This window comes from Crocuta crocuta, unplaced genomic scaffold, assembly GCF_008692635.1.
Source record: "Crocuta crocuta isolate KB4526 unplaced genomic scaffold, BGI_CrCroc_1.0 scaffold54, whole genome shotgun sequence".
Lineage (NCBI taxonomy): Eukaryota > Metazoa > Chordata > Mammalia > Carnivora > Hyaenidae > Crocuta > Crocuta crocuta.
Genome location: NW_027530356.1, coordinates 4,913,156 through 4,927,591, shown reverse-complemented (window position 1 = coordinate 4,927,591; position 14,436 = coordinate 4,913,156). Strand labels below are relative to the sequence as shown.

The 14,436-nt window shown below is 36.4% G+C and overlaps 2 protein-coding genes across 3 annotated transcripts in view; one reads left to right on the top strand and one right to left on the bottom strand.

Moving 5' to 3' along the window:
- Positions 1 to 14,436, bottom strand: part of MED12L (mediator complex subunit 12L) — a 325,934-nt gene that overhangs the window by 59,876 nt on the left and 251,622 nt on the right. Inside the window, exons 18-24 of the mRNA XM_077765916.1 lie at positions 11,020 to 11,138; positions 10,086 to 10,229; positions 8,873 to 9,036; positions 5,710 to 5,841; positions 2,486 to 2,713; positions 1,700 to 1,841; positions 52 to 172 (exon numbers count right to left, since the gene is read on the bottom strand). Coding sequence (XP_077622042.1) covers positions 52 to 172; positions 1,700 to 1,841; positions 2,486 to 2,713; positions 5,710 to 5,841; positions 8,873 to 9,036; positions 10,086 to 10,229; positions 11,020 to 11,138 — 1,050 coding nt within the window. The remainder of the gene's footprint in view (positions 1 to 51; positions 173 to 1,699; positions 1,842 to 2,485; positions 2,714 to 5,709; positions 5,842 to 8,872; positions 9,037 to 10,085; positions 10,230 to 11,019; positions 11,139 to 14,436) is intronic.
- P2RY12 (purinergic receptor P2Y12) overlaps positions 1 to 14,436 on the top strand; it is a 41,729-nt gene that overhangs the window by 15,220 nt on the left and 12,073 nt on the right. The window lies entirely within an intron of this gene.

The following is a 14,436-nucleotide window of genomic DNA, read 5'->3' as shown; positions in this document are numbered from 1 at the left end:
GAAATCATCCCAAGAAAACAAATAACAAGAGCCCTTCCGGATGCATCATACCTGCTGCTAGGAGAGAGGGAAGTGCAACGTGCTGCACGACGTCCTCCAGGGAGAAACACTGTCGTGCTATCAGAATAGCAATGAAAGTAGCTAATGAATCATGGAATGAAAGGTCACTCACCTTCAAGAAAAACATTGACATGTTTTAATACCCAACACCCTTTCAAGTAATATCTAAGATTAATATCTAAGAAAATGTAGGCAATACCAGTAAGATCACAAATCCCAAAATGATCCAATAGAGTGAAATGATTACACGTCAGGATTCTCACCCTCTCAGGGTTATTTTTACATTGTTAAAGATAAATGATGAGGTTTACCTACATCACACTGCTACAAAAAGAAACTGAGTTTTGTCTTGAGTACACATAACTGAACAAAAACAAAACAAAATCACAAAATTCCTAACAGATGAAATATAAAGAAAACTTTTTAGCAGAATATGGCATAACATTTAAGGGTAAGACTGTGTGTGTGCAGGAAAAAAACACGAAGATTCCCCTAAATGAAAAATAACCGTCACTGATTTTTTAAGAGCTCTNTCTGAAAATCTCCAACTGTGTCCTAAATTTGAGAGAGAGAGAATGAAAAAAAGAAGGAAAATTAAGTCATTCAGAATGAATCCACTACCTATGCAGACCTCATAAGACTGGCGCAAAACAGTAAGAAAAAAGTCCCAACAGCAGCCTTCACGTTAAATTGTACTAAAGGCCAATTATGTTTAGTGATTTACAAAGATGACCTCACTTAAGAGCATCCCACCATGAGGCTCTTACTATTATTAATCCCAATGCAGACGAGGAAACAAAGAAGAGGTAAAGTATAAGAGAAAACAACCAAGAGCTTAAAGAATTATGTTAATGATAAAAATTGGGATATCTTTATCTGGAAAAGCAGGCCACAGATATGAGTTACCTATATCCATATGTATGTGTGTGTATATATAAACTTTGGGTATTTACAGAATGGAGTAAAATTATCCATCCAGTCCTGAGATACCAGAACTAGGAAGTAAGCCTCTAACTAAGTGGAAGGTGGTTTTTAAAATGCAAACACACACCAACATGTAATACAAATCACTCCAAAAAAGTGATAGGAGAATCATGACAGATTTTTCAGAAATTTACACATCATGGATACAACAGGATATGTGAAAGAAATTAGTCATATATACTGAGTATCTCTTCATTAACTTTCAAGCATAATCACTAAAAACATGCCAATGATTCTGGCCTGGGCATTCTTAGGCAACATAGTAAAATCTATATTCTTAGAATGCACCTTGATCTTTAAAAAATAATTCTCTTCAAAATGCAAACTCCTTTAGCTAAATTATGGCTTGTACCATGAGGAACCTAAGGCACGTGATCAACAATACGAGCCAACAGCTCTGAAGAGAACATATGTAAGAAATCTCAGTTTCCTAACAAGAAATCTTGGCATCTCTAGTGTAGATTAAGCTATTGTATTTCTTTCTCCTTTTTTTCTCATTTATTTAATCCTTGGCAACCACATTCTTATTTAGTGCTTTTGAGTGGAGAAAGAAAAAACTACGTTTCAGATAAGGGTTGGCTAAGTCAATTAAATAGAATTACTAACTAAATATTTAATTGCACAGATGAGTTTTTAAATGAAAGAGAAAACTTACATCTACAGTGCAAAGTACATCATTAAACCCCCACACATGATTTGAAGAACAACAAAGAGCCTTCAGAACTCCCAGCCATTCGGAACTAAGAACAGTGCAGCAAGCTGTCAGCTCAGAAGAGAAATTGGCTATGTCATTAATCCTAGAAAGAGGAAAAAGAACATAGTAGAAAGTAACAAGAGCGAAACACGCAAATGTAATATACTTAATCAGCTCCTATCTCACTACTATCAAACAAGCCATTCATTTCTAAGATTCAAAGATTTAATAAATACCCACTTGTTAAATAATCTAGTAGAACCTGAAAGCAAAGATAAAAGTAACAGGCTTCAAATGCTGTTTAATATTTGATGCTGTTGAGCAACAAACGATAATCAGTACAGATGCCAATTGACATATTTTTCATCTGGGAACCAATCTGACTTCAAAATTTCCATCTTTATGGGCAACATGAAATTAAAGATTATGTAATTTAGGTAGGCTAAAATACAGTGTTTTTAAATATAGGCATTTTTTCCTTTATGTTTTATCATGTTGTTGTAAATGAATAGACAAGTTATAGTTTGTATGTAAAGCATCTCATGCCACAGCAGTCAGCCAGAATAGCCTGTGAGGCCAAGGAAATCATAGTGTAGAGCAGAGATAAACTCAGGAATAAATGGGGTCTGGGGGGAACAAACAATACCCAAATGTCAGCCCAGGCAATTACTAAAGACATGAATTTAAAAGTAGCACCAACGCAAAGACTAGGTGGCTAACTGTGAATTCCAGGGTAACCCAGCTCACCTTCCAGCGTCCTGATGGCCCATACATACATTCATGAGCGTATTACAGACAAAGCTGTAGCGATTGGCTGCGTTGTCACTAAGGATCTTGCCCAGCATTGAGTAATTGATGCTACGAGCTGAAGGATTCTCAATAAAATCCATCATGAAGTCCGGATCCCACCGCAAGTTAGAATTTGCAGGCATCACATTATTATATATGGTTTGCTTAACTTTTGAACAGGCACTACTGAGGTGACAAGGAAAAGAGTTAAAAAACAAAACAAGAGTAACTAGAAAGCTATTTCACTGAAGGAAAGAATCAACGGCAGCAACTATAAGGTATTCCTGGAGAAGAGTCACATTACGAGTTCTTGATTCCACCTTCTCAATAGACTGGGAAATACCAGTCAGACAGACAGGACTAAAGCCTCCCACTAAATGGCAGTGATTACAGTGTTCTATACTCTCTTTCTTGGCAGACAACTTCTATACAAACGTGTCAAATGTCACTGAAGGCTGTAAGCTTGCCATCTGGAGTATGACCTGTTCAAAATGATGAACAATGCATCATCACCGGTGCTTTTAAACATCTCCCTTTCTCCTGTATTAACTCTTGCCATGCTTTCCAATCAACTTTTCATTGATTCTCAGTCAGCAATAACTCTTAATTTATTTTACTTTTTCACTAAAAATGAAACAAAAACAAACTACACTTCTCTGGTTCCCTTCACCTCCCAATACCCTGAGTATCATTTCAATGAAACAGACTTTAGCAAACAGTAAAGTGTTCTCTCTTTTCCAATGTAATTATACCAAGGTATTCATGTCTGTCTTTAGAACCAAGAAGAATTCTGCTTTGCCTTCTCAATTTTTATAAGAGTCAGCTCGCATTTTTCTTTTAGTCTAGAGGCTTCTCTCCAGTTGACTCTCTGCGATGTCCAGCCAAGAGTGCATAATTTTTCTGACATGTGCGGCTCATGGAGAAGTCTCCTTACTCTTCATTTCTAGATTTCTTGTATCATGTATTACACTCCTTCTAGATATGCTTCTATGTTTTAATAAAAAGTTAGCTGACATCTAAGTCACTCTCAAATTCTTACCACTCTCTGTGGCAGGCATCTAGGGAAATAAGGAAACAACTCAAACATTTTCCTTCTGAAATTGTCTGCACGCGAAAAACCTAACAGAGTAATAAAAGTAACACGTTGAGGCCAAAACGACTTATGTTCACACCTAGGTTTCATCATTTATTAACTTATGATGAAGAATAATCATTTATTGTTGGAACAATCATTTCTACTTCCTGAGGTGGTGGGAGGACTAAAGATGTTGATGGAAAGAGCCCAGCATAGTACTTGGCACAGGGTAGCAGCACAATCGGGGCAAGATGTCATCAGTGTTATTTCCCCCCCCCCCAACAATCCTCTTACACAATTTCATAGATGCTCCTTCAGATCCAATTATTAAATCTGTTCTGTGAGCATACTAAGAGAACCCTCACCAAGTATCTAGCTTTTGTTTGACCATTCTTCTTCATCCCAAACTACAAATAATGCCAGACCTCTGGGATTCCTGAGGGATGCAGTGTCCTCCATTTCTCTAATCGAGGAAACGTTAGCCAGTGCCACGTCTTATGATGTGATGCTATGCTGATCCTCAGCTCACTGGTGGTCTCCTAAATCTCCACACACTCAGTGCAAAGGACTTGAATTCACTTAGTTAATATACTTGCAGTACCCTGAGGGAACACTAGGGGTCAAAGAGGCTACTGGGGGTCTTCTTGGGAAGTTCACTAAAACAGGACTGTTGTGAGAACCAAATTATGTACGAGAAAGTCCTCTGAAAACTGTAAAATGAAACTTAAAGCTCTCTATAAATAAGAATATGAGCAAAGCAATTATTACATCATTTCTGTGGAAGCATGTTCCCTAAGACTTACTCAAATATTCTATGAGGAATTATTTGGAAAACTACTTCATTTCATGATGATTTACTTTCCCATTTTTCCCTATCAATTCGATTAAAAAGATCATGGGCTTTAAAAAATTTATTTATCTTCCATTCCCTAGCTTTTCTGCCATGCCTGTTAGGAGCCAAATGCTCTTCAAGGTATCAGGATATGGCAGTGCAGAAAATATAAAGTTCTTCATTTCATGAAATTTATATGTGAGAAAGAAGCCAGACCATAAATATATACATGAGTTACCCAATGGCAGCAAGTGCTAAGGTTCAGTGATGACAGAGATGAGGGGTAAGAGATTGATATTTAAAATAGGGTGGTCAGGAAGGTAGAGCTCTGACTGTAATGTGGGCCTGGACAGGCAAGTAACAGGGGAGGGGTTAACACAGGTAACAGTAAGTGCAAAACCCCTGAGAGAGTGTGCTTATAGTGTGTTTCAAGACCCATAAGGAGGTTAGAATGGAATAAACAGAAGGAAAGAAGAAGAAGAGATTAGATATAGCAGAACCAGGAGGCAAAGTTACGACTTTGAATTTATTCATGTAGATAAGAAGCCACTAGAAAACGTCAAGTTATTCTTGTTTTAAAAGGATGACATTGGTAGGTATGCTGAGGATATACTACTGAGAGTTAGGAATGCAAGAAGAGAAACCAGTTATGATTCTGTAGTAGTCCAACCAAGAGCTGGTAGCAGTGACAAAGCAATGACCTAAGGAGTCACATTCCACACAAACCAGGAAGACAGAGCTCCCAGAATTCAGGAACAAATAACTGTAATTGATGGTTCTTGCATTCCTTCTAGATGACAAATTTATTTTGCAGGTATTATTGTCTCCTTCTTACCCCAACCACAATTAATAATCAAATTTTCCTAAAAATGTCATTAAGTATTTTCTAGCATCTATCTACTGGTGGAGAGCAGCAAGTGCTAAGATGCACATCATGGTAGGTGCTCAGTGACACCGTCTGCAATAGGACTGGCAAGGAAGCAGGGAAGCAAAGGTGGGGAGAAAGTAAGCATGCAAACAGAAACAACATTCTGAGTGAGGTACTCCAAGTCCAAAATATAGAATATTTACTCTCAAGTTTATCTCAGAATTGCAATCATAGCTAAACATGCAAAGTAATTGGTAAAAGGAGGTTAAAGCTACAATGAAAGATAATTCAATATGAATTCTGGCAAGTATGATTAACTTCCATTATTAAAAAGGATGACAATATCACAGTTGGGTCACTAACAAATATAGGCATGATCCCATTCCTATTGATTTTCCTCTACCCACCTGAAGAGGTCTCCAAATTTACTTCTGAGGTGGCTACAGGAGACATAGAGATCGTAGAGGTAGGCTAAGATGCATCTTTCAGGGGAAGAACATTCTGAGGGGTTCACAACATGCTTTACCACACCACACAACCTGAGGAGAAAAATACGTGAAGACGGGAGACACGTATTTTGCTAATATATATGTTACTGTTTAAATCTTTTAGAGTGAGAATATGAGCAGGTATTATTTGGTTATGAAAAAAGGCATTAGATTTTTGATACTAATGATTATAGCAGTACTAAATAGTTGAATGAAACATCATTTTTTTCTATGAGGATAATGAAATACAAAAGGATTTTTAAAAAGATTTCTTTGGAAATACCATTAACAACAAGAAAGAAAAAAAATTCCTCCTTACAGGAGGAACATATGGAAGAATCCATCAATTAAGCTGCTGTGACCAGAATACAACAAGGAAGCTATATTAGAGAATGTCTTTTCAGTTAAAAAAAAAAAAAAAAAAAAAGGCTATTTGCAAAGATTCTTAAGTCCACTGCTGCTTTGGAAAGAGCAAATCTCTACATGAGTACATCTGGAATATTTGCCATGAACTGGTTCTGGCAAAACTTGATGAATTCATGATCTGAAGTCACATTCTCCTTGCTTATCCAAACTAGAAACACATTTTAGTTTATGTAATATAATAATAAGACCCTTTCCTTTTAGTGACATTCCCTAGATGTCTTTCAACTCAGAAACAGCATTACTACTCCATTTCTGTTCCCCTTTCCCCATATCAGAACAATGGCCCCTTGGGCCACAGTTCATTCAACACAAAACTTCATAGAACACAGCAGTAAATATTAGTGGTCCAGTCACCTATTTATGAGTCTGATTCTATAATTACTATCTTCTATTCTGTTATAGGGTTCAGTAATACCACCATAGTGTCATCGATGACTCAGATTATTAAGCTAAGAAGGACTTTTGAAATCATCTGATTCACCATCCTCCTTTTATAAAGAGGGTGCTAAGGCTCAGACAGGTGAAGTAACTTGCCCACAGGCAAAAAGTGAGTTCACAGCACAAACAAGAGGAGAGTTTAGGTCTCTAGACTCACAGCTAGAGTTCTCTCCACTACTCAGGGGTTGGGGGGAAGCTAAAGAGAGCCTAGGCTGTTATGGTCAAGAAGGAGGCTGCAATCACAAACACCAGAGGTAGAACTCAGGAAACCATAGAGAAATGACAATGCTGGACCCCAAGCCCTGTGAACTGCTATCAGCAGATACAGCCACCAGATAGCTGATAACAGTAGTCAACTGCAGCCAAAATATCCTATAATCAAGCAGCAAAGTAGAGGATTCAATCTGTTAGGTTTATTTTAACATAAATTCCAGACATACTTTAAAAGGCAAAGTATTATTTTGTGATTAAAGTAAACAAACAGGGGTGCATGGGTGGCTCAGTTGGTTAAGTGGCCTACTTTGATTCAGGTAATGATCTAGCAGTTCATGAGTTCGAGCCTCCTGTCAAGCTTGGTGTCACAGCTCACAGACTAAAGCCTGCTTCAAATACTCTGTCTCCTTTTCTCTCTGTCCCTCCCCCACTGGTGCTCTGTCTTTCTCAAAAATAAACAAACATTAAAAAATTTTTTTTTCACTTAAAGGAAACAAACATTTATTGAGAGTTTGGTAGGCATCCACAGTATAGCAGTCAGTGTTGCTTAGATCTTTTTCACTTGTCAGAGATAAAACAACTTGGGCTGAAATCCAGTAATATTCATATCAGTACAAAATAAGATCTTTTGGGAAAACATTTTTCCTTAGTATGCATGATAAACTGAAAATATAGTCTCAAATATGATTTTGTGAACATTTAATAATAAATTTAAACTGTTAAAATAAATAATACTGAAATAAATTTCAAAATTATGAAATTTGTCAAAACCTGTAATACTCATTCCATTACTAACTCATGGCTTTCCATACACAGTTTAAAGAGTACAGTATAAATCTAACAGCATGAATTTGCTCTTACTCAGAATGACTTTCAGTAATCTGGGGATTTATTAGCCATGTGATATTGAGTACATCACTCCAACACACACTTCACTTAACGGGTCTGAGTTACAATTTCTTGACTTGTCAATGGTACCAATTTTTCACCTTTACATGAAAGTTGGGGGCTATTAAGTAGTCGTATATTTGCGAACTCAGAAATGTTTATTTTCAAACTTTTAAAAAATATCTGGGATGTCTCAGATTTCATTCAATAATCTACGTGTACAATTAATGTGGTAGCATTTCCTTTTCCCCAAAAAGCTGCTGTTAAATGGATGTCACACCAGAATAGATTATAAATTGATTGCATGTGCTAATTTACACACACACACACACACACACACACACACTCATCTCTCTCTCTCTCTCTAATGTGAAACCGAAGAACCTCATGTTTGTTTTAATTCTAGAAAGAAAAAAGGCTGAAAAAGAGGCTATCCTTTTTTTATATATAAAGCCCTAGAGAAAGGGGACTATAGTGGACAAAAAGGAGCTCCAGACAGGGTTTTGGACTGTTCTTTCCATTTCTCTCATCCCTGTAACGTCGGATTGTAAATGGGGATAGGAGGACATGGTACAACTTCATGGACAACAGTAAAGAAAACTTTAGTCTACACTTCACACACACCAAAAGCAAACTATAAAACAAGAAAGTCATTTGTTCTAGATTAACTTTGTCAAGATATCTGTAGTTTACAAAAGAAATAAAACTGAAGCAGCAAATCTCTATAGTAAGAACACGTGCAGAGCTTATTTGGTCTTGAATATAAAATGAAATTACATCACAAAAGCAGCTGTCACGTATTCATCATTTGTAATAAGCCATGGTGCAGGGCAGCAAATGATGCATTGCTGTAAATAACTGGTTTAAACTTGTAGAAAGTACGTGCAGGAAAGGAAGGTAGAAAAGACTCACGCTCTATTAAGACAACACCATGTTCATGCTTACATCTCCTTCTCTAATAAATGTTTGCTGACAAAAGTAGTCTTTAACTCTATCTTTTCAACTGAAACAGGCACATGTGGTAGTTTTCCTCTTAAAACCACAATAATGCTTCATCACCAATTATACATGGAAAATAGTAATTTGAAAAAAAAATACTGATATTTAATATACCAACCCTTCAAACACCTGGGCTGTCTGGTCAGGATTCAGGATCAGACAACTATGGTAGCGCCTGAGAACAGCCACGATGCACACACACAGTCCCGTTGTGTAACTTCCTGCCAGGCTGGAGGACTTCAGGAGCAGTTCGGCTTCCACAACACTCAGTTCATTTAGCAGCTACAATGGAAGAAAAGAGGAAATAAGAATGGAACTGCCAAAATGATAGGAAAACCCTTTATTTTCACAAACCATGGATATATTGAGTCATTCTAATATCATCTTCTCTCACCCATTATCGTGTCCCAGGACCATATGCCATATAACTACGGTGAGAGAAAACAAGCCCCCCAAGAATTAAACTGGTTTTTAGATTGAAGCAAATTCTACCATTTTTCTTCTGTCTAGACATCATGGTACATACAGTCAGGAAGTATCCAATACTGAAATAGCAACCACAACTTGAGGGAAGCCCAAAGCTCTAGACTGAATGATTTCAGAGAACATTCCCACCTCTCATCTTTCTTAAGAAAACAGATGTTATTTATCATTATGTTCTTGTTATCAACAAACTAAGACCGTCAATAAGTAATGGAAGACACGTTTTTATTCTATTCACAAATAGCATAATAAATGAACTCAAGTATGTGTATAAGAAAGGCAATGGGACATGAGCACCTGGGTGGCTCAGTCAGTTAAGCATCTGACTCTTGATTTCAGCTAAGGTCATGATCTCAGGGTTCACTAGATTGGGTGCACAGTCCAGCTCTGAGCTGTCAGCAAGGAGCCTGCTTGGCATTCCCTCTCCTCCCTCACCTCTTTCTCTCTCAAAATAAATAAACAAACTTATAAAAAGGAAAATGTTAATTCCGTTATTAAAAAAAAAAAAACAATGTGCAAATCAAATCAGATGGGTTTTTTTGGTTCTTAACATAAAATATACTCTACAATAAATGGTAAACTTTTATCTTTTCATAAGCAAAACAAAAGACAAAAATAAATCCTTAAAACCCTCACATTTTTAAACAACTATTATAAATTTTAGCTCCAATTATCATTATTTATTTAAAAAGTATGGACATAGCTGCCACTAAAACGAGAGCTGAATACTGTTGATTTAGAAGGCCTCAATTAGTCAAATATACAGGGGTCCCTTCAAGTTAAATCATGTGCTGTCTAGCAGGTTTGCTTTCCTAAAACTCTGAGAAGCAGCAAGCTCTTTCTGACACCTGTATTGCGAAGTCAATCAGTCCATTGATATTCAGTGCTGGCTCCATGAGGTCGAAGATGAGCTGAATGTGGTGAGCCAAAGGGAGATGATAGGATGTTCCTGAAGCGAAGCTTGTGATTTGTTCCAGGACATTGTTAGAGATCTGGACAACAAAAATGTGAAAATAATTAGAAGACCAGTATGTGCAATTGTTTTAAGTTTTTAAGAAATTCGAATTTATATATTCTATTTAGAATTTAAAACATAGTTCCACAGAAACCAAAACCATGTAACAATTGAACAACTTCCTTACAACAACTGTATTTTGAAGTTGTCAGTTAAGATCTTGACCTAACTATCCTAATGGTAAAACTACGACAAATGCTTCCAGGTAACATTTATTTGAATATCAATGGATTTGTGAAACAACACACATTCCGATTTTTTCTCATTTAAGTAGTATTTTATTTCACTCACCAACAGATTTCTCCCTTAGCAATAGTAATGTAGGACCAAAATGAACTAAGTATTGCATTAGGGAATATTTGACATAGTGTTATTACTATAAGGTAAAAATATTTGTGAAAAAAAAACGAATTTCTCTGAATAAGACAACCTGACACTTAAAACTGAACTACTTAAGAGACTGAGAGGATTCCAAATATGTTTAAAAAGTTTATTTATAGGGGCGCATAATTCAGTTAAGCATCTGCCTTTGGCTCAGGTCATGATCTCTCTGCTGTCAACACAGAGCCTTCTTCAGATCCTCTGTCCCCACCCCTCTGTCTGGCACTGCTCCCAGCATGCACTCTTTCTCTCAAAAATAAACAAGTATTTTTAAAAAATGTATTTCTAAAAGCAAATAAAGCCAAAAGCATATAGTGCATGAAAGAAATTGTCATGCAGTGCAAACGAATACCCCAAATGCAAAATACACAGCTTTAAATGGCTACCTGCGATGTCACTTGATGCTGATCAAAATATGAAAGGAGCTGAAGTTTTGTGAACACTGTCTCCAGAGTTGGAAATGCTTCCTGTTTGTTCTTCCTGGCTTTTTGTCCTTCATCTCCAACTAAACATATAGTAGATACGTTATTTTTCATTTAATAGACGCTCTTGACTTTTGCAATGGACATTTTCTATTGAAGTATAACATATATGAAGAAGTGCACAAACTATGGTAATCTACAAAGTAAACACACTCACATAATTGAGACTCAAACCACAAAATCATACACCAGATCCCCAGAACCCCTATCCCCAGCCCCCAGGCTCCTTCTAGTTACCTCATTGCCCCAGGGGACCAAGATCATAACATCTAAAGGCTTGGATTAGTAATGCCCAGTTTGGAACCATGGGAGTGATACTTTTTACATCCAGCATCTTTTATGAAACAATATGCTTCTAAGCTTGATCCACGTTTTTGAGGCAACTTTAATTTGTTCTAAAAAGTACTAATTCTCATTCATGTAGAGTATGCTAATATGTGATATACCACCCTTTATTTATTCATTCTAGTGAGTAGTTTCCATATTTTGGCTATTAAAGGTAAATACCCCGATAAACACTTCTCATGAACTCTTAAAATATAAAGACAACAACAACAAATGGGGGAAAAAATTACCCATGGTCATACTGATGTAACAGGAAACGTCACTGGCATCTTCTTAGGACATTCACCAGGATATTTCTCCCCAACAGTTTAATATGTAAAGAAGGAAATTTATACCATTCTAACATTTTTAGGAGTAGCAAGAAACTAAATTTTTCCACATAATGGGAAAGTGCTACATTTATCAATTTAGCATGAAGAAGTTTAATGAAAATTCCAAAAAAACCTTATAACCACGATTTATCCCAGGGGACTCTAGTTCTTCTTAACAGTACTAAGGATTAAGATCCAAAAAAAATTAAATCCTGTTTTAAATATCTTGAAACATATGCATTTATAAAGATAAATTAAAAAAACAAAAACAAAAAACGAAGATCAGATTATATGACCTCTAAGATTGTTTCCAAAACTATGATTCTAAGTGGTCATGAGAAGGGAGGTCCATCACTTGTATCTTATTTGGGAGAGTTTACTTGCAGATAACAAAGGCCACTTCACCGATTTTTTTCTATTAAAGACACATGTATTTCACAGAACACAAAGATTTTGGTGAAGGTAAATCTAATGGTTTTAGAAAATAACATTCAAAGAAAAGATATTCTCTTTCAAATATAAGGAAACAGTCTAGAGGCACGCATGTGTATGTGCAAGCGCAAGCNCATATGCATTTATAAAGATAAATTAAAAAAACAAAAACAAAAAACGAAGATCAGATTATATGACCTCTAAGATTGTTTCCAAAACTATGATTCTAAGTGGTCATGAGAAGGGAGGTCCATCACTTGTATCTTATTTGGGAGAGTTTACTTGCAGATAACAAAGGCCACTTCACCGATTTTTTTCTATTAAAGACACATGTATTTCACAGAACACAAAGATTTTGGTGAAGGTAAATCTAATGGTTTTAGAAAATAACATTCAAAGAAAAGATATTCTCTTTCAAATATAAGGAAACAGTCTAGAGGCACGCATGTGTATGTACAAGCGCAAGCGAGTGCGCGCGCGCGCACACACACACACACACACACACACACAGCAGGGTGCTTTACTTCCTAAAGCAAACAAACTTTTCCTCATACACACACACACACACACACACACACAGCAGGGTGCTTTACTTCCTAAAGCAAACAAACCCTTCCTGATACCAGAGTAAATAGAATCCAAAGGTGATGAGTAACAAAAGGTACTTGACTATGCCACTTTTGTTCAAAACACCAAATCTAACACAGAGAATAAGAATAAAGAAGTTCATTAAACCTATTTGTTTTTCAATACCAACTCACAATTTAAGTATGGTGGTTTGCCTTCAATATAGCTATTTCATGTAATAAGCATGTTTCAAATATCCAAGTTTTGAATTTTTCATTTACTAAAATCACTGATCCAAGGCTGAAAACTCACATCAATGATTATGGGTACAATGTGCTGTAAAAGTTAGTATTTTTAATCGGTCCTTCCTGGGACCAAAACAAATAAAAATAACACACTTGAAGTACTGCCAGCATGAGAACTCACAAATGCATCGTGGGGGGTTATACTAAACAGGATCTATACTTAAAACCTCATATTAAGAATATACAATTGATTCTTGGCAATTTACATTCACTTTCAAAAAAATTTAAGAAATTCTTGCTGGTTCTCAATAGACTATTTTAATGATATTTACATGAATAATATTTTAGTCATAATTCACAGATTTTCCTCATTTACTTTATTAAATTTGTTTTCATAATATATGTTATAATTGTTCTTTTGTTGCTTAATTTTGGTCCTCTTTCTAAAAAAATGTTTAAATCCTGACATTTGTCTTTATTGTTATGGCGAACTTCATTAATGTACTAAAAAAACAATACTGACAACAAAAGTTGAAGGACCAATGTAAACGGAAAATGAAGATTGACTATGTTCAACTGGAAGTGTCATTTAAACTCCTAGATAAGGCCTGGCCTGATAGGAGAACACTTCTAATGATTTCCTCAAACCCACACAAAACCAGTATGTAGGCAGAAATCAAATACACGCTAACACAAACTGGATTTTCCTGCCTTACCGATCCTCCTCTTTGCTCAAATGATGCGCAAAATACCATTAACCTAATGTACAACTAGCTAGCTTCTGGCGAGCATACTAGGTTTTAAGTAGGGACTTAAACTTCGACTATTTATCATCAGAAGGCAGCTCACTATATCCCAAATTAACACATTTCTGATTGAGGAATTTTATGTAAAATGAGAGGAAGACATAAATGCCCATTGCAAATGCCACTCCACAGTGGTGGCTCTACTGCTGATACCTCAGAGGGTAGCGTGGAACGACAATGATGTTCTCTTTGTAAGTGCAAAAGTGAGAACTGCCTATTTAAGAGATGGGTACAAAGATAGGATAGACAGTAGTCTGGCATTAAACACTCACTGTGAAGGAAGGAAGTAGGCTCAACAGAAAAAGACACTGCATTGTTCCCTTCCCCTTCCCATCCCTCTCAACCTTCCAAACCCCCAAATTCATGAAGAGCTGGACAGACTCTCTACAACTAATTTTGATAAAACATGTATTGCTGCCCCTTCTAAAGAAGACAGTGTCCATCCCGTTTCCAAGGACACAAAAAGAAGTTTCAAATCCCTTTGCTAGCTAGTTACAAGGCTTCTAAATTCAACCTCTAAAGGCAATCCATTTCCTCTTTTCGCGAACAAAGAGAAACAGCAAAACAACAGATCAACAGTTTTTCTTAGATCAGGTTCTTTTTTTCTGGGGGGGG